The sequence below is a fragment of the Orycteropus afer genome, unplaced genomic scaffold (genome assembly GCF_000298275.1).
Source record: "Orycteropus afer afer isolate SDZICR_OR568_19922 unplaced genomic scaffold, OryAfe1.0 scaffold00053, whole genome shotgun sequence".
In the NCBI taxonomy this organism is placed as follows: domain Eukaryota; kingdom Metazoa; phylum Chordata; class Mammalia; order Tubulidentata; family Orycteropodidae; genus Orycteropus; species Orycteropus afer.
Window position 1 is genome coordinate 3,432,865 of NW_006921640.1, and position 20,955 is coordinate 3,453,819.

At 38.9% G+C, this 20,955-nt stretch overlaps 1 protein-coding gene across 1 annotated transcript in view; it reads left to right on the plus strand.

The window, feature by feature from the left end:
• Window positions 1-12,729, plus strand: part of LOC103195245 (serine protease 52-like) — a 62,933-nt gene extending 50,204 nt beyond the window's left edge. The window contains exons 2-7 of the mRNA XM_042780669.1: window positions 5,362-5,557; window positions 6,791-7,029; window positions 8,048-8,050; window positions 8,294-8,436; window positions 11,761-11,973; window positions 12,664-12,729. Coding sequence (XP_042636603.1) covers window positions 5,362-5,557; window positions 6,791-7,029; window positions 8,048-8,050; window positions 8,294-8,436; window positions 11,761-11,973; window positions 12,664-12,729 — 860 coding nt within the window. The remainder of the gene's footprint in view (window positions 1-5,361; window positions 5,558-6,790; window positions 7,030-8,047; window positions 8,051-8,293; window positions 8,437-11,760; window positions 11,974-12,663) is intronic.
• The last annotated feature ends 8,226 nt before the right edge of the window (window positions 12,730-20,955 follow it).

The window sequence follows — 20,955 nt, forward strand, 5'->3', positions numbered from 1 at the left end:
TGTAGGGTGTAGTAACCAGAAGAATGTCCTACCCTTTCAGTCTTGCAGGCCTTGAGTGTCCTTGGGGTTGCTGGAAAGCAGAACGTGATCTTAAGCCCCAGAAATCTGCGAGAGCACTGTCTCTTTAAATATCCTAAATAGTCAAGCCACTTTTTAAACCTTCAAAATGGCGGCAACCTTCATACCGGCAAAAGTCCACAGCTTAGCCCACCTTTCTCTTCACCTTCTCCGTTTGTTCTCCAGCCACCGTGCACAGTCCTCCGTGCAGTCCCCGGCTAGCAGGGTGATTTTTAGGTTAATTCTTAAGTCCTACCACCACAGGATTCTGCCAGAGTGCTGTCTCTTTAAATATCCAAAATAGTCAAGCCGCTTTTTAAACCTACAAAATGGCGGTGCCCTCCGGACCGGCAAAAGTCTGCCACTCAGCCCACCTTTCTCTTCACCTTCTCTGTTTGTTCCCCAGCTACCGTGCACAGTCCATGCAGTCCCTGGCTAGCAGGGTGATTTTTAGGTTAATTTTTAGGTCCTACTACCACTCGGGAATGTCCAAGTCATTTGTGCCGTCAGGGGCGCTCAGGTCCCTGCCAGACCGCAGCTCCGTATGTCTCCTTTTTTGGTATTTTCACGCAAATTCTTCTGCTAGTTGGGGTTTAGTCTACTTCTGTATCCTTCCCTTCAAGGCTCAGGGCTCCAAGATTATCTTCTGTGTCTGTGTCAATTGGTTTCACTTTTCTTGGTTGAAGAGGCTCTGTGCAGTCCTTCCGCCTAGTCTGCCATCTTGTGGGAACTCAAGATTAATATTTTCATATGAAAAACTTCCAATCCTAGCTTCCTCTTCACAATCTTGAAATTTGATTTGTTATTTTATTAACTGGAATTAAAGATTTTATGTATATTTCTTATTGAGTTTTATATTGATGGTTTAGTCACAGGATTCCAGTTCTGGCAAGATAACTTTTAGCCTAGAGTCTGTAATCTGTAATATTAGTTCTATCTCAATTTTGTGTCACATTTAAGTTTGTTATGTATGTTTTCTGTTCCCCACCACCAAATCTTAAGATGACTTAATATCCATTTAAGTTTTAAAAATACCTTGATTCCCTACTGCTGCTTTAAGACCTTCAGCAAAAAATGCTGATAGATTGTGGTTCTCTTTTCTTCTGAACTCAGATGTACTTTCAGTCTTATTTACACAGAGGACTGTAACCAGCCAGTGTCAACCAATCAGACTTGCTCTTTAAGTGGAATCTTCACTCCTCCAATTTCACACTGAAGTATTTCATCCTGGTAGACAGAGAACCAATGATCAATGCTTTCGATATGTCTCCATCTGTTGAAAGTTCACTTTAGAGAGTTATCATCCAAAAGAAATACCATCATTTTAGTCAAACAAGACTGTCAAAGAATTGAAATTTGCTGAAATATGCCACCAGAGCTATGAGCAAAATGAAGAGAGTAATTGAGCTTTAGGATCAGACATACCTGATTAAAAAAAAAAAATACAGCAACCTACCTCTTACAAGATGAATGAACTTAGGGAATCACATGATCTCTCTAAGATTGTTTCCTCATTTATAAAATGGAGGTGATAAAATATTGTCTTGGAAATGCAACACACATTTAATACAAAGGCTGGTACACAGTAGGTGGTCAATAAGTGGTAGCTATTATTATGTATCAGAAGGAAAACTAGGACTAGTTGATTGAGACTTTTTAATTGTGAATCCAACCTGACTCCTAATAATCAGTAATTTTGTTTAAACATTCATAATCATTTTAATTATTTAAAAATTTCCCAGAGACCAATGGATTTTATTTATGCTCTGGTGGCATAATGCCTGAGGCATTTGACTGCTAACCAGAAGGCTGGTGGTTCAAACCCACCAGCCACTCCTTGGAAGGAAGGTTGGGCAATCTACATCCATAGTGATACCGCCTCAGAAATCCAAGGAGGGATCACTATGAGTTGGATTCGACTCGACAGCAGTGAGTTTGGTGGTTTTTTTTTTTTTTGGTTATACAAATTCCAAGATTTTCTTGTAGGCCCTATAATAATCAGACATTTCCATCTGAGATCAGGTTACAGGTTCCTTGCAACTTGGAACACCAAAACTTATCTTCCTTATTGTCAGCAATAGGAGTCAATCAGATATATTGAGCTGCAGCTACTTATTCAAATGAGACAACATCTCTATGGACCACTTACTGTCTTCCCATCCAGGCTTCCTGATTTAGGAACTCAAGGATCAGGGTGTGGTGGCAAAACAGCAACTTTTAACAATGGTTCCTCAATTTCCTGATCACATACATAGGTCATCTGTAGGTGAAGGAATTTTACCATTGATGCTAAGATCTTTATTCATCCATCCATCTATCCATTTAATCAACAAGTATGTATTAGGCTGGACTCAAAGCTAAGATATAAAAATTATTGCTTCATAGAAATTACAATCTTAGGGAGAAATACACTTTAAATTAACAGTTTCACAAATGTTTAATTACTAGCTGTTGTTAGCTTCCGAGGGAAAGCCTAAGTGTCTAATAAGAAAGCAATTAGGAGGATACTGATGCAATTTGGAAGGGCAAGGATGATTTCTAAAAGAAGTTGAGCTAAGACATAAGGAATACATAGGAATTAAACAGGCAAAGAGGGGTAAGTCAGATCAACTGGGAAACTGTCTTTCCAGATAGAAGCACTTGGAAAGGCCTAAAATAGGAATAAGCAGGGGCACTTTGGGGGAGCTCAAGAAGGTCAGTGAGTTTGGAAGACAGCAATCTAAAGACAAAGAAATGGCAGTAGCAGTGGTGGTAATTATTGGTTATAGTGGAAATGATGTATGGTGATGATTGTGAAATATTTGTGGTAGTAATGAGTACAGAAAAAAAAAAAAAACTCAAACTCACTGCCATTGAGGTGGTTCCAACTCATAGTGTCCCCTCCTTTGGTTTCCGAGGTGGTATCTTTATGGAAATAGATTGTCCAATCTTCCTTCCAAGGAGTGGCTGGTGGATTTGAACCACCAGCCTTCTGGTTAGCAGTCAAATGCCTTAGGCACTATGCCACGGTAATGTGTGGTATGAGGATGTGTGGTGGTGGTAACTTTTTGAAGTTCATTGTCACTTTTTCCCATGTATAAGCATTTTTAACACTTAAAAGATGATTTTCCCAGTGCTTACAAAAACATACTCTGGAGCCAGACTGACAGTGTTTAAATCTTAGCTTAGTAATATACTAGTTCTTGGATTTGGGCCAAAGGCCCTCACCTTAAATTTACCTCTGTTGTCTCACCTTTAAGATGGGATGATAGTAATTTCACTTATCTCATAGAACTTATGTGAAACTAAATCACATCATTTAGGCAAAACAGAATAGTACTAGCAAACAGTAAGTGCTGAAATGTTTATTTACATTTCTTTCTATTTATTTTTCTTGTTTCTCAAATAACATTGAAAATATATTAGAGGTTTTCAAAAAAATTCCATCAGAAAGGAAATGCCAAATTTTTTATTCTTCTCAAGGTGCAATTAGGATGATCTTTGCAATTAAAGCTAGATAAAAGAAGGTATCATTTAATATTATTGGAAAGCGGGAGAGAAAATAGCTGGTGGCAGGACAGATCAACTTCCTCTGTCCAGTGTCTGTGGGACATCTAGGTGGAGAGGTTAGGTGGGAATACGTGTCCATAGCTGAGGAGAAAGATTTTATGGTCTACCAAAACACCTTACCAAGTTCTTGCTTTTCTGAGAACCTACCAACTGCCATCAAGTCCATCCCAACTCATAGTGATCCCCGTTGGGTTTCCAAGGCTGTAAATCTTTATGGAAGTAGATTGACTCATCTTCCTCCCATGGAGCAGCTGATGGGTTTGAACTGTGAATCTTCTAGTTAGCAGCCAAATGCCTTACTCACTGTGCCACCAGAGCTCCTTTTTCAGAGAACTCACCAAAGTCTCACTGCTAAGTGAGTTGATTCCAACTCATAGTGACCTCCATTAGGTTTCCAAGGTGGTAAATCCCTGCAGAAGTAGATTACCCCATCTTCTTTCTGCAGCGTGGCTGGTGGGTTTGAACCACTAAACTTCTGGTTAACAGTCAAATGCCTTAGGTACTGAGCCACCAGAGCTCCTGGGTTTTCAAGGAACAGTGAGGTATAATTTCAAAAAGGTTAATGTTCTCATCTTGGTTCACTTTGTTGTTGTTGTTGTTAGTTGCTATGGAGGTGGCTCTGACTCATGGCAACCCAGGTACAACAGAAGGAAATATTACCTGATCCTGAATCATCTTCATAATTGTTGGTATGCTCGAACCTGTTCTTCTGTTCTGTGGGTGTTTTAAATGCCTTCCAACGTAGAAAGTTATCTTCTAGCAGTACATTTGTTTTGGTTCTCCAGTGCTGCTCTAATATAAGATACCACAAGTGGGTGGCTTAAACAAATGGGGATTTATTCTCTTACAGTTTAGGAGGTTAGAATTAAGAGTTCAAAGTGCCATTCTCTAGAGATTGGGTGACAGCCCCTTGACCTTGGGTTTCAGCTCTGTCTCTTGCTCCTGGCCCTCTGAAGTTAGAGGCTTCTTTTAACTCAAGCCACTGCTGGCTGCTGAGGCTGACAAATCCAAGGTCAACAGGTAAAAGGCACAGTCCCGAGATTATCAAACAACAATGCAGGCCACTTGTTCATGTCCAGAGACAATCCCAAGATTGGTAGACAACATGGCAGGCCACTCATTGATGACTGGCCAAATGCAGGATACAAGCATGCCAAAAAGCTAGAGGCCTTCCTCAGTGCTTCTCCTTAAATGCTGGAAGCAGACTACATGCTTAAGGCAGCTACTCAGCTGTCCTAGTAGACTCTACCATGGAGTTGACTACCAGTTTCATCAAGGAGAATAACTACATCCAGCTGCTCAGCCACTCAAAACCAGGCCCACCCAAATTAATGCACTGGATAATATTCACAAGGTTTCTCTTGGTGAAATTTTGGAAGTAGATCATCAGGACTTACTTCTTAGTCTATCTTGGTTTGGCTCCTTATTTGGATGTGATAACAAGATCTAATCACAATGCCGGTAGTTTTGAGTCTTCTTCCCCACAGGTAGGGATACTCTTTCAAAAAGCAAAGTTTTGGTAAAAGCAGCCATTGTTACTAACCATCAGCCCACTCTCCACAGTATGAGGCTCTTGGTGGGCATGGGGTGGTATCACTTTTGTTTGGTGGGTCTGGTGTTATCCTGGCTAAGGATGTTTAGCCTGCTTGGAAAAGAGAAAATTGATACAGTTGCACTTTAAGTTTCATTCAAGCAAACCAGGCTTGACTGTTGAGTCTTGACCCTTTCTTCCCTCTCTTTCTTTTCCTCTTTTAGTAACATGTGGCCAAAGAATAAGTACCAAGTCTGTGAAACCAGAAATTTCCAAAATTCTTGGTGGGGAACTTGCAGACATTAGAGATTTTCCATGGCAGGTGAGTATTTTTAATAAAGGAAAGCATCACTGTGGAGGATCTATACTCAGTGAGTGGTGGATTCTAACTGCATCCCATTGCATCATTAACAAAAATATGTAAGTATTACAAACAGAATCTTTTTTTTTTTTTAAGACAGTATGCTATGATATTTGCCCCAATCAAACCAACCAGACTCTGCCATTCAGTCAATTCCAACTCATAGTGACCCCCATTGGGTTTCCACGGCTGCAAATATTTGTGGAAGTAGATTGCTTCATTTTCCTCCTATGGAGCAGCTGGTGGGTTTGAACTGCTGACCTTCTGGTTACAGCCAAATGCCTTACTCACTATACCACAAGAGTTCCTTGGCATTTGCCCCAGATACCTACTATTCTCTTGAAACCACAGCCTAGGTTTTTCAACCACAGAAAAAAGCACCAGGAGGCTAAATATAGGCCTGTGTGGCACAATATCACACTTCATATGTGTGAGGTGAATTGCTCTCTGGTGGCAAAATGCCTAAGGCATTTGACTGCTAACCAGAAGGCTGGTGGTTCAAACCCACCAGCCACTCCTCGGAAGGAAGATGGGGCAATCTACTTCCATAGTGATACTGCCTTGGAAACCCAAGGAGGGGTCGCTATGAGTCAGATCTGACTCCATGGCAGTGAGTTTGGTTTTCGTTTTGGGTTTAGAATGTTTCACACTATGATGTGTTTTTAAATTGTGGAGCAAATATTCCTTGAATTTCTTATCATTTTACCAAGCAGTACATATGGTCCTTGCCAACCCTCTGAACAGTACTTTCCTGAGCATTTGCTGTCACTCAAAGGGAGAATGGATTCTCAGTGACCATAGAGTCAAGAATCCTAGAGGGGATTGGAACTGAGGACTCAGCACCATGTCTAGCCACACTTCAGAAACTCCTGAGGTTCTATCACAAATCACAAATCATTATTTTTAAGAAAATTTCCAAGTGTTGCTATATAACCAGCCAGCACTTCTTGAGTCAAGGCGAAGTCCTTCTACTACTTTTGCATAGCATGGCTTCACAAATATTTGTTGATAAATTTTTCAAATGAGGAAACTAAGCATCAGTGGGTTGAAATTTTGTGCCCGAGCAAGAGACCATCAGGCCAAGAGTTGTTTAGCAACAGGGTAGAACTGAATCTCACAGCTGTTTTCCTGACTCTATGACAAGTGCACAGTCCTTATACTACCGTCTGTCTCCCCACTTGTCAAGGTCACAGCCTCAGACTGGAGGAAATATTTTCTCTTAAAGCTTACATTCTGCCCTTCAAATGTTTACCTTTTTTAAAAAATATTTTTAATCTTAATTTTGAGATAAGATCTGATTTGGAGATCATCTATGGTGAAGACAACTTAATCAGGAACGTGATGAAGCAGAAAGTAGACAAGCTAATTATTCACTCTCAATTTGACCGCTGGATCTTGGATAATGACATAGCTTTGCTTTTGCTAAAATCTCCATTAAATGTGACTGTGAAGAAAGCACCTATCTGCCTTTCAGAGGTCACCAAAATAGAGAGATGGAGAAACTGCTGGGTGACCGGATGGGGCATAACCAGTGAGTAGCTATAGCCCAATCTAATGGGGTGGCACCATTCACTACTGTTTGGAATCAGAAGCAAACTCTGGAGGCTCTGCCAGGCCTGGAAAGCCTGCCTGGTGGATCCGAGGACTTCACTTCCTACTTCCGGTACTATAGTGAGCCACTTCCTCAGCCCACTTGGAAGGGTGGTGCTGTACTTCCTGGCTTTCTGTAGCCAGGTTTTCTGCCTATATGGTGGAACATGAACCCTACTTGTAGCCTCAGAGAGGTTTTCAGAGCCCTACAAGTGACTTGGAGAAATTTTGAAGGACATCTCAATGGGCAAAGGGGTGGACTAGGCTCTAGGAAATCCACATCAGTTTCAACCAGATCACCTTTGTTCTGATTGATGGCAACAGCTCTTCTCTATGACAGAGGGTCTCTGGCTGAAATGTTCAAGAACCACAAACTCAGGCTAAGGAGAGAGGATAAACTAAGTATAATATTTTTCCCTTATAGAGCTAACATGTAATCTGCTCACTCTCCCTTCTTAGACAAACCATAAATTATGAGCTTTTGTCTTTGTTATTGGTAAATGTGTCTTGCCCCAAAATAAAAATAGTAGAAAAATTATAGTCAAGTCACTGCTGCTCTTCCAGTTAGGCACCCAAAGGACTATTCCAGAGCTTAGAGTTGTTTTAAAATTCTTCTCTGGGAATTGCCCTCAGACGTGTTTAATGAGCTTCAAAAAAGGCCACCTTCTTAGAATTTCTCACATTTTATTCAACCTATGTTCAATGAAACCTTTTTATATTCTAGGCCATTTTCTAGGCACTGATAATTCAGCAATAAAGAGAGAAACATCCCTGTCTTTGGGGAGTGAACATTCTAGGTGTTGGTCTTACCTCCTCTACAAGCAGTGAACTCCTTCAAGGTCCTGATGTGGATCGTGCCTATCTTTTTCTCTTTCTTATTATGGGTACTCCTTACATTCTTATAAATTTGAATGGAATACTGTATCAGGGCCCTAGCTGAAGCCTGATAGGGCAGGAAGATAGTGCACTCTGGATGAGACTGAGCAGAGACCCCGTCCCCCAGGAGCTCTGGATTCAGAGATAGCATGCTTGAGTCTCCTGAACACCCCTCTCCTCTTCTCCCAAATCAGTCCTAAAAGAGTTGTTCCCTGGGCCATAGGAAAGTTCCTTTGTCATTTAATGTGATGTGCGAGATGCTCAACCTCAACCCAAAGGAACCACTTTGGACTCAGGACTTCTCCCCTTCTGCTTATTTTTTGCTTCAGCATCTATGCTAACTGTGGTTCCAGTACTGCAGAAAGTTGACCTCCAGCTGGTTGAATGGAATAAATGTTCCAGGTTGGTCCCCATGCTCACCCGGAACATGTTATGTGCTGGGAACCCTGAAAGTGGAAACGATGCCTGCCAGGTAATGAAGCTTGATCTGCAGTTGTACAGGGGTTGCCATGGAGGGCTGGGCAGCATTTGCAGGATTGTTGATATCTCTCTTCCTCCTCTTAGAGTCCTTGTGTGGCACAGACAGTTAAATGTTCAACTACTAACCAAAAGGTTGGCAGTTCAAACCCACCCAGAGGTCCTTGGAAAAAAAGGTCACAGCCTTGAAAGCCCTGTGGAGCACAGTTCTACTCTGCAGCACATGGGGTCACCATGAGTCATAATTGACTAGACAGCAAATGGTTTGGTTTTTTTTTGGTTTGTGGTCCTCTGGATAAGATACTCAGTTATCCAAGGGAGGCAGCAAGGGGTAGTGGTTAAGGGTGGAAGCTCTGAAGCTTGATGATCTGGTTTCCCTCCTGGCTCTTCTACTCATTGCTTATGTGCCCTGGACAACACAGGCCTGGGCTTTCCTTGGACATTCCCCCTGTGCCTGTATCTTTTCATATTTCCTCAACTGTAAGGTGGGAACATTAAAAATTTCTACCATTTAGGGTTGAAGCATTAGTGGCTCAGTGAGAGAATTCTTGCTTTCCATATGGGACACCTGGGTTTGATTATTGGGCAATGCACCTAATTTGTAGCCACTAACTATGAGTTGGGGCCGACTCGACGGCAAATAACAACAACAACAACTGTCTGTTAGTGATGGCTTCCATGTTACTATGATGCTGAACATGTTTCAATGGAACTTCCAGACTGAGACAGGCTAAGAAGAAAGGCCTGGTAATCTGTGTCTGGAAATAAACCAGAGAAAATTCCATGAATCACAATGGTCTGATCCATAACCAATCATGGGGATGTTGTGGGACTGGGCAGCATTTCATTTCATTGTGCATGGGATCACCATGAATTGGGTGCTAAGTTGATAGTAGCTAACAGCAACAGGGTTGCTGTGAGAATTGAGTTAATGCATGCAAAGCACTTAGAATGGTATGCAGCAGAGGAAGGTAACAGTCAATGTTATATATATTATTTTCTCCATCCCTAAGCTTTATGTACATCTAATGCTCTATAGCATACGAACTACATAAAAGTGTTTTGAATTAGCTCTATGAGGCAGGCCTATTTCAGATGGGGAAACTGAGAATCAGAGAAGCTTACAGTCTCTGCTGAGGACACACTAGCAAGTCAAGGGCAGACCTAAGTAACAAAGTCATGCTGACTTTTGAGATGAAAACTAGCTTTTGGGCTCCAGTAGAAACAGGGAACCTAAATCCAGCAAGCCAGCCGGACCTGGAATAGAGTCACCTAGTCCATAAATCACAAAAATAATGAGAGTTGCCATTGATTAAGTCCTTGCATATGTCAGAACTATGCTTCACAGGTGTCATCTCCTTTAACTGGCACAGTCATCCTGTGGGAGAGGTACAGTTACTATCACCAGTTTAAAAACAAAGGTTTTAAACATTTAATGACCCCTAGATGGTGCAAATGGTCTGTGCTCAGCTGCTAATCTAAAGGTTGACAGTTCAAACCCACTCTGGTACTACAGAGGAAAGGACTAGGACAAATGATCTATAAAGATTACAGCTAAGAAAATCTGATGGGGCAGTTCTACTCATAAGACATGCAGTGGCCATGAGTCTAAATAGATCAAATGACAACAGTTGTGTTTTTTTTAAATTTAAGAAAATTTTCAAATTTACACAGCAAAATTCACTCTTGGATTCCTAACAACATTTGTTTGGCTCTAGAAATCTAAGTTATTAACTACACTGCTGCTTTCATATAGATCTCTTTGTCTGCAGAGAAGAAATTATAATTCTTCATTTTAAAGATAGGTTACATGAGTTTCCAATGCCTTCAAGGAACTTGGTAAAGAAATTTTTGTTCAAACTGGGCCCAGCAATTTGTTCATGTTAACAATGTGGTACAAAGGATCAAGGAACACCATATCCTGGTGATGCTGCTCTTATTGTTTTTGTATTTGGAACTCTAACACATCACTGAGTGCTTTCTTTCAACTTTTGGTGTGCATTTATTTTTAAATTTAGATTTTTTTTTTTTTTGGGTAAACAATATGTACAGCTGGATGCCATTTCTATGAAACAGTAATGATTTATGTATATTTGTATACACAAGGATGTAGAAAGTTATACTTTGAGATCTTACTAGCAGTTGCCTTTGCTTGGGTAGAATTATAAATGTCATTGGTTTATTTGAAAATGTATACATGCACATGGTAAAGAAAATCTAAATAGTACTAACGAGTATAAAGTGGAGAGTAAGTCTCCCTCTCCCACTTGAACTCCAATTCACTCCCCAGAGGGAAACCATATTATAGGATGTGGCTAAGGCACTTGACTGCTAACCAGAAGGCTGGTGGTTCAAACCCACCAGCCACTCCTTGGAAGGAAGATGGGGCAATCTACTTCCATAGTGATACTGCCTCGGAAACCCAAGGAGGGGTCGCTATGAGTCGGGTCCGACTCGATGGCACACAACAACAACAACAACAACATCCTTCCTGAAATATTCTTTTCATATAAATCTCATGTGTATATTTATATATTTACATATAAATTTAATTATTCTTATAGTTATGGGTATTTTCATGTTATTTTTCCATATCTGAATTTTCTGATTTTTTTTCGATACTATAAACAACACTATTTAACAGAATGAAAAAAACAACTTGAAAGGTTTTGTATTTCCCAATTTTCAGGTCAATTTTTGTCTGCTTAGCTTTTTTGGCATTTTTTTTTTCATGATGCTTTAAATTTTTTAAAATTGCTTAAAATGTAATGTTTTAAGACAAAATATAACATGTTGGGTTTTTGTTTTGTTTTTGCATCTTACATATATCAGTTTGTATGCATACTGTATTTAACCAATGACCTATTATGAGACATAATGGATGTTTTGTTTTTGTTTCTTACTTTTTGCTATTGTGAGCAATGCAAAGAATGGGCTAGTTGGAAATGAATTTGAACAAAACACTGAGAAGTTTTGAAGAATTCTGTAAAACAATAAGTGATTAGAGACAAATGGATTAGAAAACCATTGTTTGGTATATCAAAATTAATACACAAAACTCAATGATGATGAATATTACCTTTGGCCAAATTGTCATTTATCATATTGCTTGTGATCAAATGTTTAGCTGCCTTTTCTAATAGTCACATTGTTTGGAGCACAGTCATGTAGTTGTGAAGCCTAATCAAAATTAAATATATCAGCTTATCCCAAAACATCACTAAGTGCTTTTAGCCTCGTTCCAGTGCCTATACCTTAATAGACTCTAGGAGTGGCTTGTTACAGTCCCTTCTACTCCCAACCATCTCTTTTCTCTTAGGGTGACAGTGGGGGGCCTCTGGTTTGCCAGAAAAAGGAGAACCAAAGCATATGGTACCAACTGGGAATTGTCAGCTGGGGAGTGGGCTGTGGCCTGAAGAACAAGCCTGGAGTGTACACAAAGGTGTCTAATTATCTGCTATGGATTAATAGGGAGACAAAGACGGCAGGAAAGCCCTACATGCATGAGCCAGACTCCGGGTTCAATTTCTTTGTATCATCCTGGGCCATATTGTTACTGTATCTTGTGATATTGCTATTTTCCCAGTGATTAAACACTGTATTGCCTCAAAACCAAGTGTTCTTCTCAGTTTGTGATGTAAGGTCAAGGATGGGTGTACCTTATGCAGAGTGATTCTCATACAATTAGCAGTTCTTGAGCTAATATATACCTATTACTAGTTACCAGTTGCCATGGGGTCAATTTTAATTCAAGCCTACCCAGTGTGTGTCAGAGTAGAACTATGCTCCATAGAGTTTTCATCAGCTGATTATTCGGAAGTTGATCACCAGATTTACTTCTGAAGTGCCTCTGAGTGGACATGAACCTCCATCCTTTCAGTTAGCAGCCAAGCACATTAACCATTTGCAAACACACAGGGTTTCATCATATACATACAGGACCAGGTTCAGGGCTCACCAGGAGCTTGTAGAGAGATGCTTCCAAGCCACCAATTTCAGCTTTAGTCTTCTCCAAAGGTTTGAGTGAAGCACCTTTGCATAGGGAAGGACAAGCTAGAGACCCCTAAAATAGAAAGCCTATTCTTTCCTCTCTTGTAAGCAGGTAACTTTTCACAGATTTTTTTTTTTTTTTTAATCTTCCAATGGGGTAGGCAGCTCCCAAATTTATTTTGCTAGTGAAATAAGAAATATTTTCAACTCTTCTTTTTCCCTTCATTGTCAGCTCATCCCTGAGACCTACAGGTTTGATTTCCAGAAAGACCTCTATTCTTCACCCTCCTTTGCTTGAAGAGCTACCACCTGATCCAGAGCCTCAGAGAATTCTGCTTTCAGTACTCTGAAACCATGAACAATAATGTTAAAATTCAGGATCAGGAAATAATTGTAGCAGAAATGTCCTAGAGATAGGGTGGTAAATAAACACACAGCTACTAGGTTGTACCAGCCAAGGAATTTTGCATTCAAGTGTCAGACTCAACCTAAAAGAAATGAGAATATTATAGGGTACCACATAATCAAATAAAGAGCAGTACAAGTTTGGGAAGCTGTTCTAGCAAGCACAACCATGAGAAGCTGTTCCAGTAGACAGCTGTCTGATAGTTTTACTTAGTCCATGAGTACATTTCAGACCATCTGGGTGACTGGGTGGACAGTGCATCATTCATGCAATCATCTATGAACATAATTTTTCCAATCAGGCAAGAGATAATAAATGGCACTTTTCTTCTGAGGCAAGTCAAAGAGGGAGGGAAAAGTGGTTCAAAAATGTGTTTATGTCAATTTGTCTTAAGTAAAATTCTTTGATCTGTGAATTGTAAAGGAAAAATCATCATTTGTACACACACATTCTGAGAGGGAAGAAAAGAAATGATGAAAGGACAGTTACTCTACTCTGGCCTTAAAAAACATCAGAGGAAAATAGTTTGATTACCATCTGAATCTAGGCAGATGATGAGTGAAGAAGCACGTAGATGGATGAGAGTAGGAAGAATTCAGTATACAGTTACTCTTTGTAAAATCTGCAGAGAATTTTGAGCTCTGGTTGCATAGTGCCCAAGGCAATTGACTGCTAACCAGAAGGCTGGTGGTTCAAACCCACCAGCCACTCCTTGGAAGGAAGGCTGGGCAAACTACTTCCATAGTTATACCACCTCGGAAACCCAAGGAGGGGTTGCTATGAGTCAGTTCCTACCTACTCCATAGCAGTGTGTTTGGTTTTTTTTTTTTTGTTTTGTTTTTTAACCATGGAAATATGGCTAGAAGCAGATGTGTTAATGCTCTGGAAAAGCTAGCTTTTAAAAGAATTTCCTCTTTGAAAGGAAAGAAGAGTTTTCGGGTTCAGAAGGCAAAGACTGGGAAAGGCTAGGAGAGGGGTCACAGTCTTGTGTCCTCAGTTCAAGGGGGCATGCTGACAGAAGTTGAACCAACCAGACCACTCAGCTATGCTCCAGAAAGAGGGAGTATATGTGAGGGAGTTACTTTGCCTCCACCATAAAGTATGCTGTCAAACTTTTAGATTTTGCCAATCTTATATGGAAGAAATGAGAGCTCAAAGTAGTTATTATTATTATTATTATTAAATTGAAGTATAATTTACATGGGAAAAAATGTTCTGATCTTGTGTATAGTCGATGAGTTTTTATAACTCCTTATACCTGTATAACCCATACCCCTAGAGAACATTTCTAACATCACTGAACCATTGAATGATCCTTCATGACTCTTTCCCATCAATCACAACTTGGCCCCGAACTCCCCACTTTCTGCCAGTCAATCACCACTCTGGTTTCTTTCACTATGTATCAGTTTTGCCTGTTATAGAATTTCATATTAATGAAATAACATAGTATGTACTTTTTTGTGTCTGGTTTCCTTATCTTAACACTTTTTTGAGTGTCACCCATTTTGTTGTCAGTGTCAGTAATTCTTTCCTTATCATTTTAGAGTAATATTCAATTAGCAAATATTCAAGTCAAATTCAGAAGAGGACATGGAATGAAGGATATCATTGCTGCTGTCAGGCGGATCTTGGTTGAAAGCAGAAAATACCAGAAAGATGTTTGCCTGTGGATTGTTGACTATGCAAAGGATTTGACTTTGTGGATCATAACAAATTATGGATAACATAGGAAATAATTGGAATTCCATAATACTTAATTGTGCTCATGAGGAACCTGTAGATAGACCAAGAGGCAGAATAGAACAAGGAGATGCTGTGTGGGTCAAAATTAGGAAAGGTGTGCTTCAGGGTTGTATCTTCTCACCATACTTATTCAATCTGTATGTTGAGCAAATAATCTGAGAAGCTGGACTATATGAAGACAAATGTGGCATCAGGATTGGAGGAAGACTCATTAACAGCATGAGATGTTCAGAGAACACAACTTTGCTTGGTGAAAGCAAAAAGGACTTGAAGCACTTACTGATGAAAATCAAAGATTACAGCCTTCTTTTTGAATTATACCCAATATAAAGAAAAGGAAAATTCTCTCAACTGGACCAATAAACAACATAATGATAAACAGAGAAAAGATTGAAGTTGTCAAGTATTTCATTTTCTTTGGATCCACAGTCTACATCCATGGAGCAGCAGTCAAGAAATCAAATGACATATTGCATTGAGCAAATCTACAGCAAAAGATGTTTTAAGTATTAAAACCAAAGATGTCACTTTGAAGAGTAAGATGGTCCTGACCCAAGCCATGGTATTTTCATTTGCCTCATGCACATACAAAAGTTGAACAATAAATAAGGAAGACCAAAGAAGAATTGGTGCTTCTGAATTACAGTGTTGGTGAAGAATATTGAGTATACCATGGACTATCAGAAGAAAGAGCAATTCCATCTTGGAATTGGAAGAAGTACAGGCTGAGTGCTTGTTAGAAGTGAGGACGGCGAGACTTCATCTCACATACTTTGGACACGTTATCAGGAGGGAGAAGTCCCTGGAAAAGAACAGCATGCTTGGTAAACTAGAGGGTCTGGAAAAGAGAGGAAGACTCTGAATGAAAAGGAATGACATAGTGACTGTAAGAATGGGCTCAAACATAGCAACAGTTATGACAATGACACAGGACTGGGCAGTGTTTTGTTCTGTTGTACATGGGGTCACTATGAGTCAGAACTGACTCAACAGACCCTAACAACAATAGTACTCAATTGTAAGGATATACCAGAATTTATTTATCTTTTCTCATGTTTCCAGTCTGGGGCTGATATTAGTTAGTTAAACTACTATGAATGTTCTTGTATAAGCCTTTTTCCACATATATGATAATTTTCTTGGGCAAATACCTAGAAGTAAAATTGCTAGGTCATAGAATACGTGTAGGTTTAACTTCAGGATAAACTGTCAGATCAATTTGAAAGTGGTTGCAACATTTTATACGATCTTCATCCCAGTAATATACGAACGTTCTAGTTGTTCCATATATTTGCTGACTTTTGGCATTTTCAGTCTTTTTAATTTCTCTATTCTAAGGATGTGAAATTGCATTTCATGCTTTTAATTTACGTTTCCCTTCTGACTAATGATGTTGAACACTTTTTACATTACTGGCCATTTATATATCTTCCTTTGTGAAATGCCTGTCTTTCACCCATTTTTAATTTTTATTATTTTTCTTTTTATTATTGAATTGTAGAAGTAGATTATATATTGCATATATACATACATATGTACATACTGTGTCCTTTGTCAGAGAGTGTTTTCTCCCAGACTGTGTCTTGCTTATTTATTTTCTTAGTGGTATCTTTTAATAAGCAGAATTCTTGAATTTTGATTATATCCATTTAATCATTTTTTTCATGATTAGTACATCCTGAGTAGAAAAAAATTTCCTACTCCAATATTGAGAAGATGTATTTTACTGTTTTCTTCTAGAAACTTTATCATTTTAGTTTTAACATTTCTGTCTGTTATCCATCTTGAAATAACTTCGAGTTACTGGACATAGTGTGATATGGGTTAAGATTTACTTAATCATGTTCATAGACAATTGTATTGAAAAAACTTCTTTTTCTCCATTGAATCATTTTAATGTTTTGGTCTTAAGTCAGCTAACCATGTAAGTTGAGTCTATTTCTGGAATTATGTTTTCTTCTTTTGTTATCCTGGTTAGTTTAGGATTGGCTGTATGATCTGGATTTTGTTTGATGTCTAACTTGGATAATTTTGTTTCCACTTAAAAGTGGAGTACATGTAGTCTGTGGCATGTAATAATTTATATCACCTAAGGAGCTCTGATGGCTAGTGTCCAAGGCATTTGACTGCTAACCAGATGGCTGCCAGTTCAAACTCACCAGCTACTCCTCAGAAGGAAGATTGGGCAATCTACATCTGTAGTGATACCACCTTGGAAACCTAAGGAGGTGTCACTGTAAGTCGGATCCAACTCAATGGCAGTGTTTGGTTTTTGGTATGGTAGCTTAAAATGAACTGGCTAATGAAAGCAAGCTTTTGATAGACCAAGTAGTTGCTGATATTGACCACTAAATTGAAAATAAGGAATACAAGGATTAAAGTGCTAAGTGCTTAAATTAGAGTTTAAATCAAGAAATTAATAGACTCAGGGTTTTAGGCTTTTTATTTAAGTCATGGTTAAAGGACCAGAGAGCTTCTATACCTGCTATAAAAATATTTTTTATGTCTCATAGCTACAAAACTAATGTAGCCAAAAATAGGGCTATCAACCTAATCCTACTCCTTGTGTTAAAATATAAATTAAATTTGCAGCTTTTGTAGATCTCTCATGTGAAAGGATTTGGGGAAAGTATAGAAACTTAAGAACCAAAATAGGAATATTTGGGTGGATTTATATGTAAGTATCTTGAACCTCCAAATACCACTAAGCCTTCCTTGACAGCAGAAAATTTCTTCCTTTGAAAATTCTGGCCTTCTCTTTACTGAAATTCCTTACCTGAGGCAATACCTTACAAGGAGATGCCAATTGTCCTTGAGACTCAACCCATTAACTCTCATGGCCTCTATGTTTATAATTAGAGTCTATTCTTAAAATATCTCAGAAAAAAGTACAATTGGATTTGAGAGGATTCAGATTAAAGATAAAGGAAAGACAAAATTTTGCTAACTTATATCAGAAAGAACCTATGAAATATTGTTAAAAAGATATGTAAAGGTGTTGGATCAGGGAGAAAGAACATAGCATTGGGTTGGGCCAAACTTATTGATATAAATTTACTTACCACAGATTCTGGAGTCAATTAACTGTTGAATAGCTGGGAGTGGTTCTACTAATTTGCTTGGTTGGTTCATTGAAACCTGAATTTAGTAGTTGCCTACCTTAAATGAAGCTATCATGTCAGAAGTGTCTCAATATATTGAAGCAAAAGGAATACAAATTCTTAGGGAGATAGGAACTTGGAGTAGATTTATCATGTTAACCTGTTCACCTATTCCTCCCCATGTCTCACAAGAAGACTCAAAGATGCTTGTTTCATCAAAGCATTAAAAATGGGGGAGAACTAATGTGGTAAAAGTGGTTAATTGTGTCCCTAAATTCATGTTTCCCCTTACATATTATAGATAACAGTAGAATGCAGCCTCTCATCAAAAAATTACACTTTATATCTCCTTTGCATCTAAACAAGATCACATGACTAGTCTCCAGCATGAGCATTTGAGAAGAAACGATGTATGTTCCTTGTAGGCCAAGGTAGTTAAGAAGTGGGTGTTCCCATCCACACAAACTTCCCAATTTGCTCAATGAATAGAGGACTCTTGGGACATCATGCTCTCAATGATAAAACTACAGGATGAAACATTCTGGCTGCATGGATCAGCCCATGGAAGAAAATAACCACTGAATAGAGAAGTCAATATTGGAATGTTACTTGAACAAACAAACCAAAAAAATTATTGCATTAAGCCACTGAAATTTTATATTTGTGTTACAGTAGTTAGCATTAGCCTATTTATCAAACCCAGAATTCCTGATAAACTGAGTGGTTGTGTTCTAAAACTGGGAATGACAGTTTAGATGCTCAGGGCTCCTTTATTTCATATGCAGATGATATAATCCTGGATTCAAAAGAATTACAGTGGCCTTTGATTGTCAAAATTATGATGGACATAGTGACCATGGTACACAAAGGCCCAGCAAAATCATTGCAATGGTTTGACTAGCTTTTGACAGTGGTCACTAATCATGGGGTCCCTAGGACAGCAATGAAAAAGCAGCTTACTAGGTCTTACTTGATCTGTATAGCAAAAAAAGAAATAAAAACTACAGCTGATGAATAGGGACCATTTGGGTCACAATAGTGTGTCATATCTCTCACCCAGTTCCCTGATCTGAGCCAGTTCACAGATCTGTGGCCCCTTGAATGAACAAAATGTCAGGGCCCCTTGAGGAAAATTTTATACCTCTGACATAATAATTAACCTCCTAGTCTTTCTCATATCAAGATTATTGTGCATTGGGAAAGAAAAGAAAAGAAAACAAAACAAATCTCAAATTTTGGGAGAGATATTGTACACTTGGCTTTGAGATTGTGGTAAACTCTGGGGGCCCAAATGCCACTGTGCTTCGCTAGATAGTATAGGGCTCATGGAAGTCAGGTGATAAATAAAGAATGGTGAATTCATCCTTTTAACTCTGAAAATCTATCCAGGGGTTATTTCTTCAGTTATGAAATGTATGTTGAACTATACTTAAGTTCCTCTATCTCCCTCCCTGAAAATACAGAGTTTGAGATAAGCATTTGAATAAAGGTAATTTATTTTAGAAAATGATACCAAGTAACTATTGTGAAGAATTGGAAAGAATGAAGCAGGAAATGAGGGAAGTCTATTAAGCTGTTTTCCGCTGTAGGAAACTGGGCTCAATCCTACTGAAGATCCTCTGAGGAACTTTGTAGAGTGAATCTCATAACTGTCCCTTTAACAACTAAAAGCTAGAAGAGTAACCTACTAGTTTCTGCCCCCACTGGTCAAGGGGTCCTGCAGAGGGATGACCTCCCCTGCAATTTAAACATATAAACAAGCCCAGTGAACTCCTGCCAACTTTCTTGATATTAGAGGTGCCCTGGGTAGAAGGTTATGGTGCAGTGTTTGGGCTTGAGGTAAGACATTGTCTGCTGGCAGTAAGTAGAAGTCTTATGTGGAACTGCCTACCATCGATGTTGCTGAAATGGAAAGTAAATCTGAGAGGATATGATTCAGGACATTAGATGTGTCTGTTCCAGTACATTCACATGGCACCTAGTAGAACCTTTACACTGGTTCCTTGACCCACTGATTCTGGAGTACTAGGTCAGGAGAAGGAAAAATAAGGCACGTGGAAAAAATCCCCTTGTTACCAAAGTAATAAACTCAAATAAATACAATATTCCTAAAATAATTCAAGAAATTAGTGAAACAAATACTTTTTTAAAAATGTAGGGATGATTTTTCTTTCACTTGCCCCATTTAACTTATTTCAGATGCAAATGGACTTTGAGTATTCTGTCAATTCCTGGGGCCTTGTTTTTTGCTAGTTTCTTCAGTGCATATTGGACTTCTTCCTTCAATACCATTGGTTCTTGATCATATTCTACCTCTTAAAATAATTAAATATCAATATTAAATATCAATTTTTTTTTGTACAGCAACTCTCTGTATTCCATCTTTTGATGCTTCCTGAATTGTTCAAGATTTAACCCATAGAATATTGCAACTCAAGGCTTGAATTTTTCTTCAGTTCTTTCAGCTTACAAAATGCCTAATGTGTTCTTCCCTTCTGGTTTTCTAATCCCAGGTCTTTGTACATTTCATTATAATACTTTACTTTGTCTTCTCAAACTGCCCTTTGAACTATTCAGCTCTTTCATTTCATCACTTCTCCTACTTGCTTTAGCTACTCTCCTTTCAAGAGCAAGTTTCAGAGCCTCTTCAGACATCCATTTTGGTCTTTGACATTCCTTTCCTGCCTTTATTGACCTTTTGTTTTCCTTACGTATAATGTCCTTGATGTCATCCCACAACTTGTCTGGTCTTTGGTCACTGGTGTTCAATGCATCAAAACTATTCTTCAGATAGTCTCTGAATTCAGATGGGGTATAATCAAGGTCATAGTTTGGCTCTTACGCACTTGTTTTAATTTTCTTCACATTCAACCTGAACTGCATATGAGCAATTAATGATCTGTTACACACTCAGTTCCTGGCCTTTTTTTGACTGATGGTATTGAACTTCTCCATCATCTCTTTCCACTGATATAGTCTATTTGATTGTGTATTGCATCTGGTGAGGTCCACGTGTACAGCTGCTGCTTAAGTTGTTGAAAAAAAGGTATTTGCAATGAATAAGTAGCTGGACTCACTGTGCAGGAAGTAGCAAATATTCTAGATGTAAGGCACATGTGTGCTAATCATATAAATAATATTTATATATAAGTTGTTGTTGTTGTTATGTGCCGTCGAGTCGGTCCCGACCCATAGCGGTTTCCGAGGCAGTATCACTGGAAGTAGATTGCCCAACCTTCCTTCTGAGGAGTGGCTGGTGGGTTTGAACAGC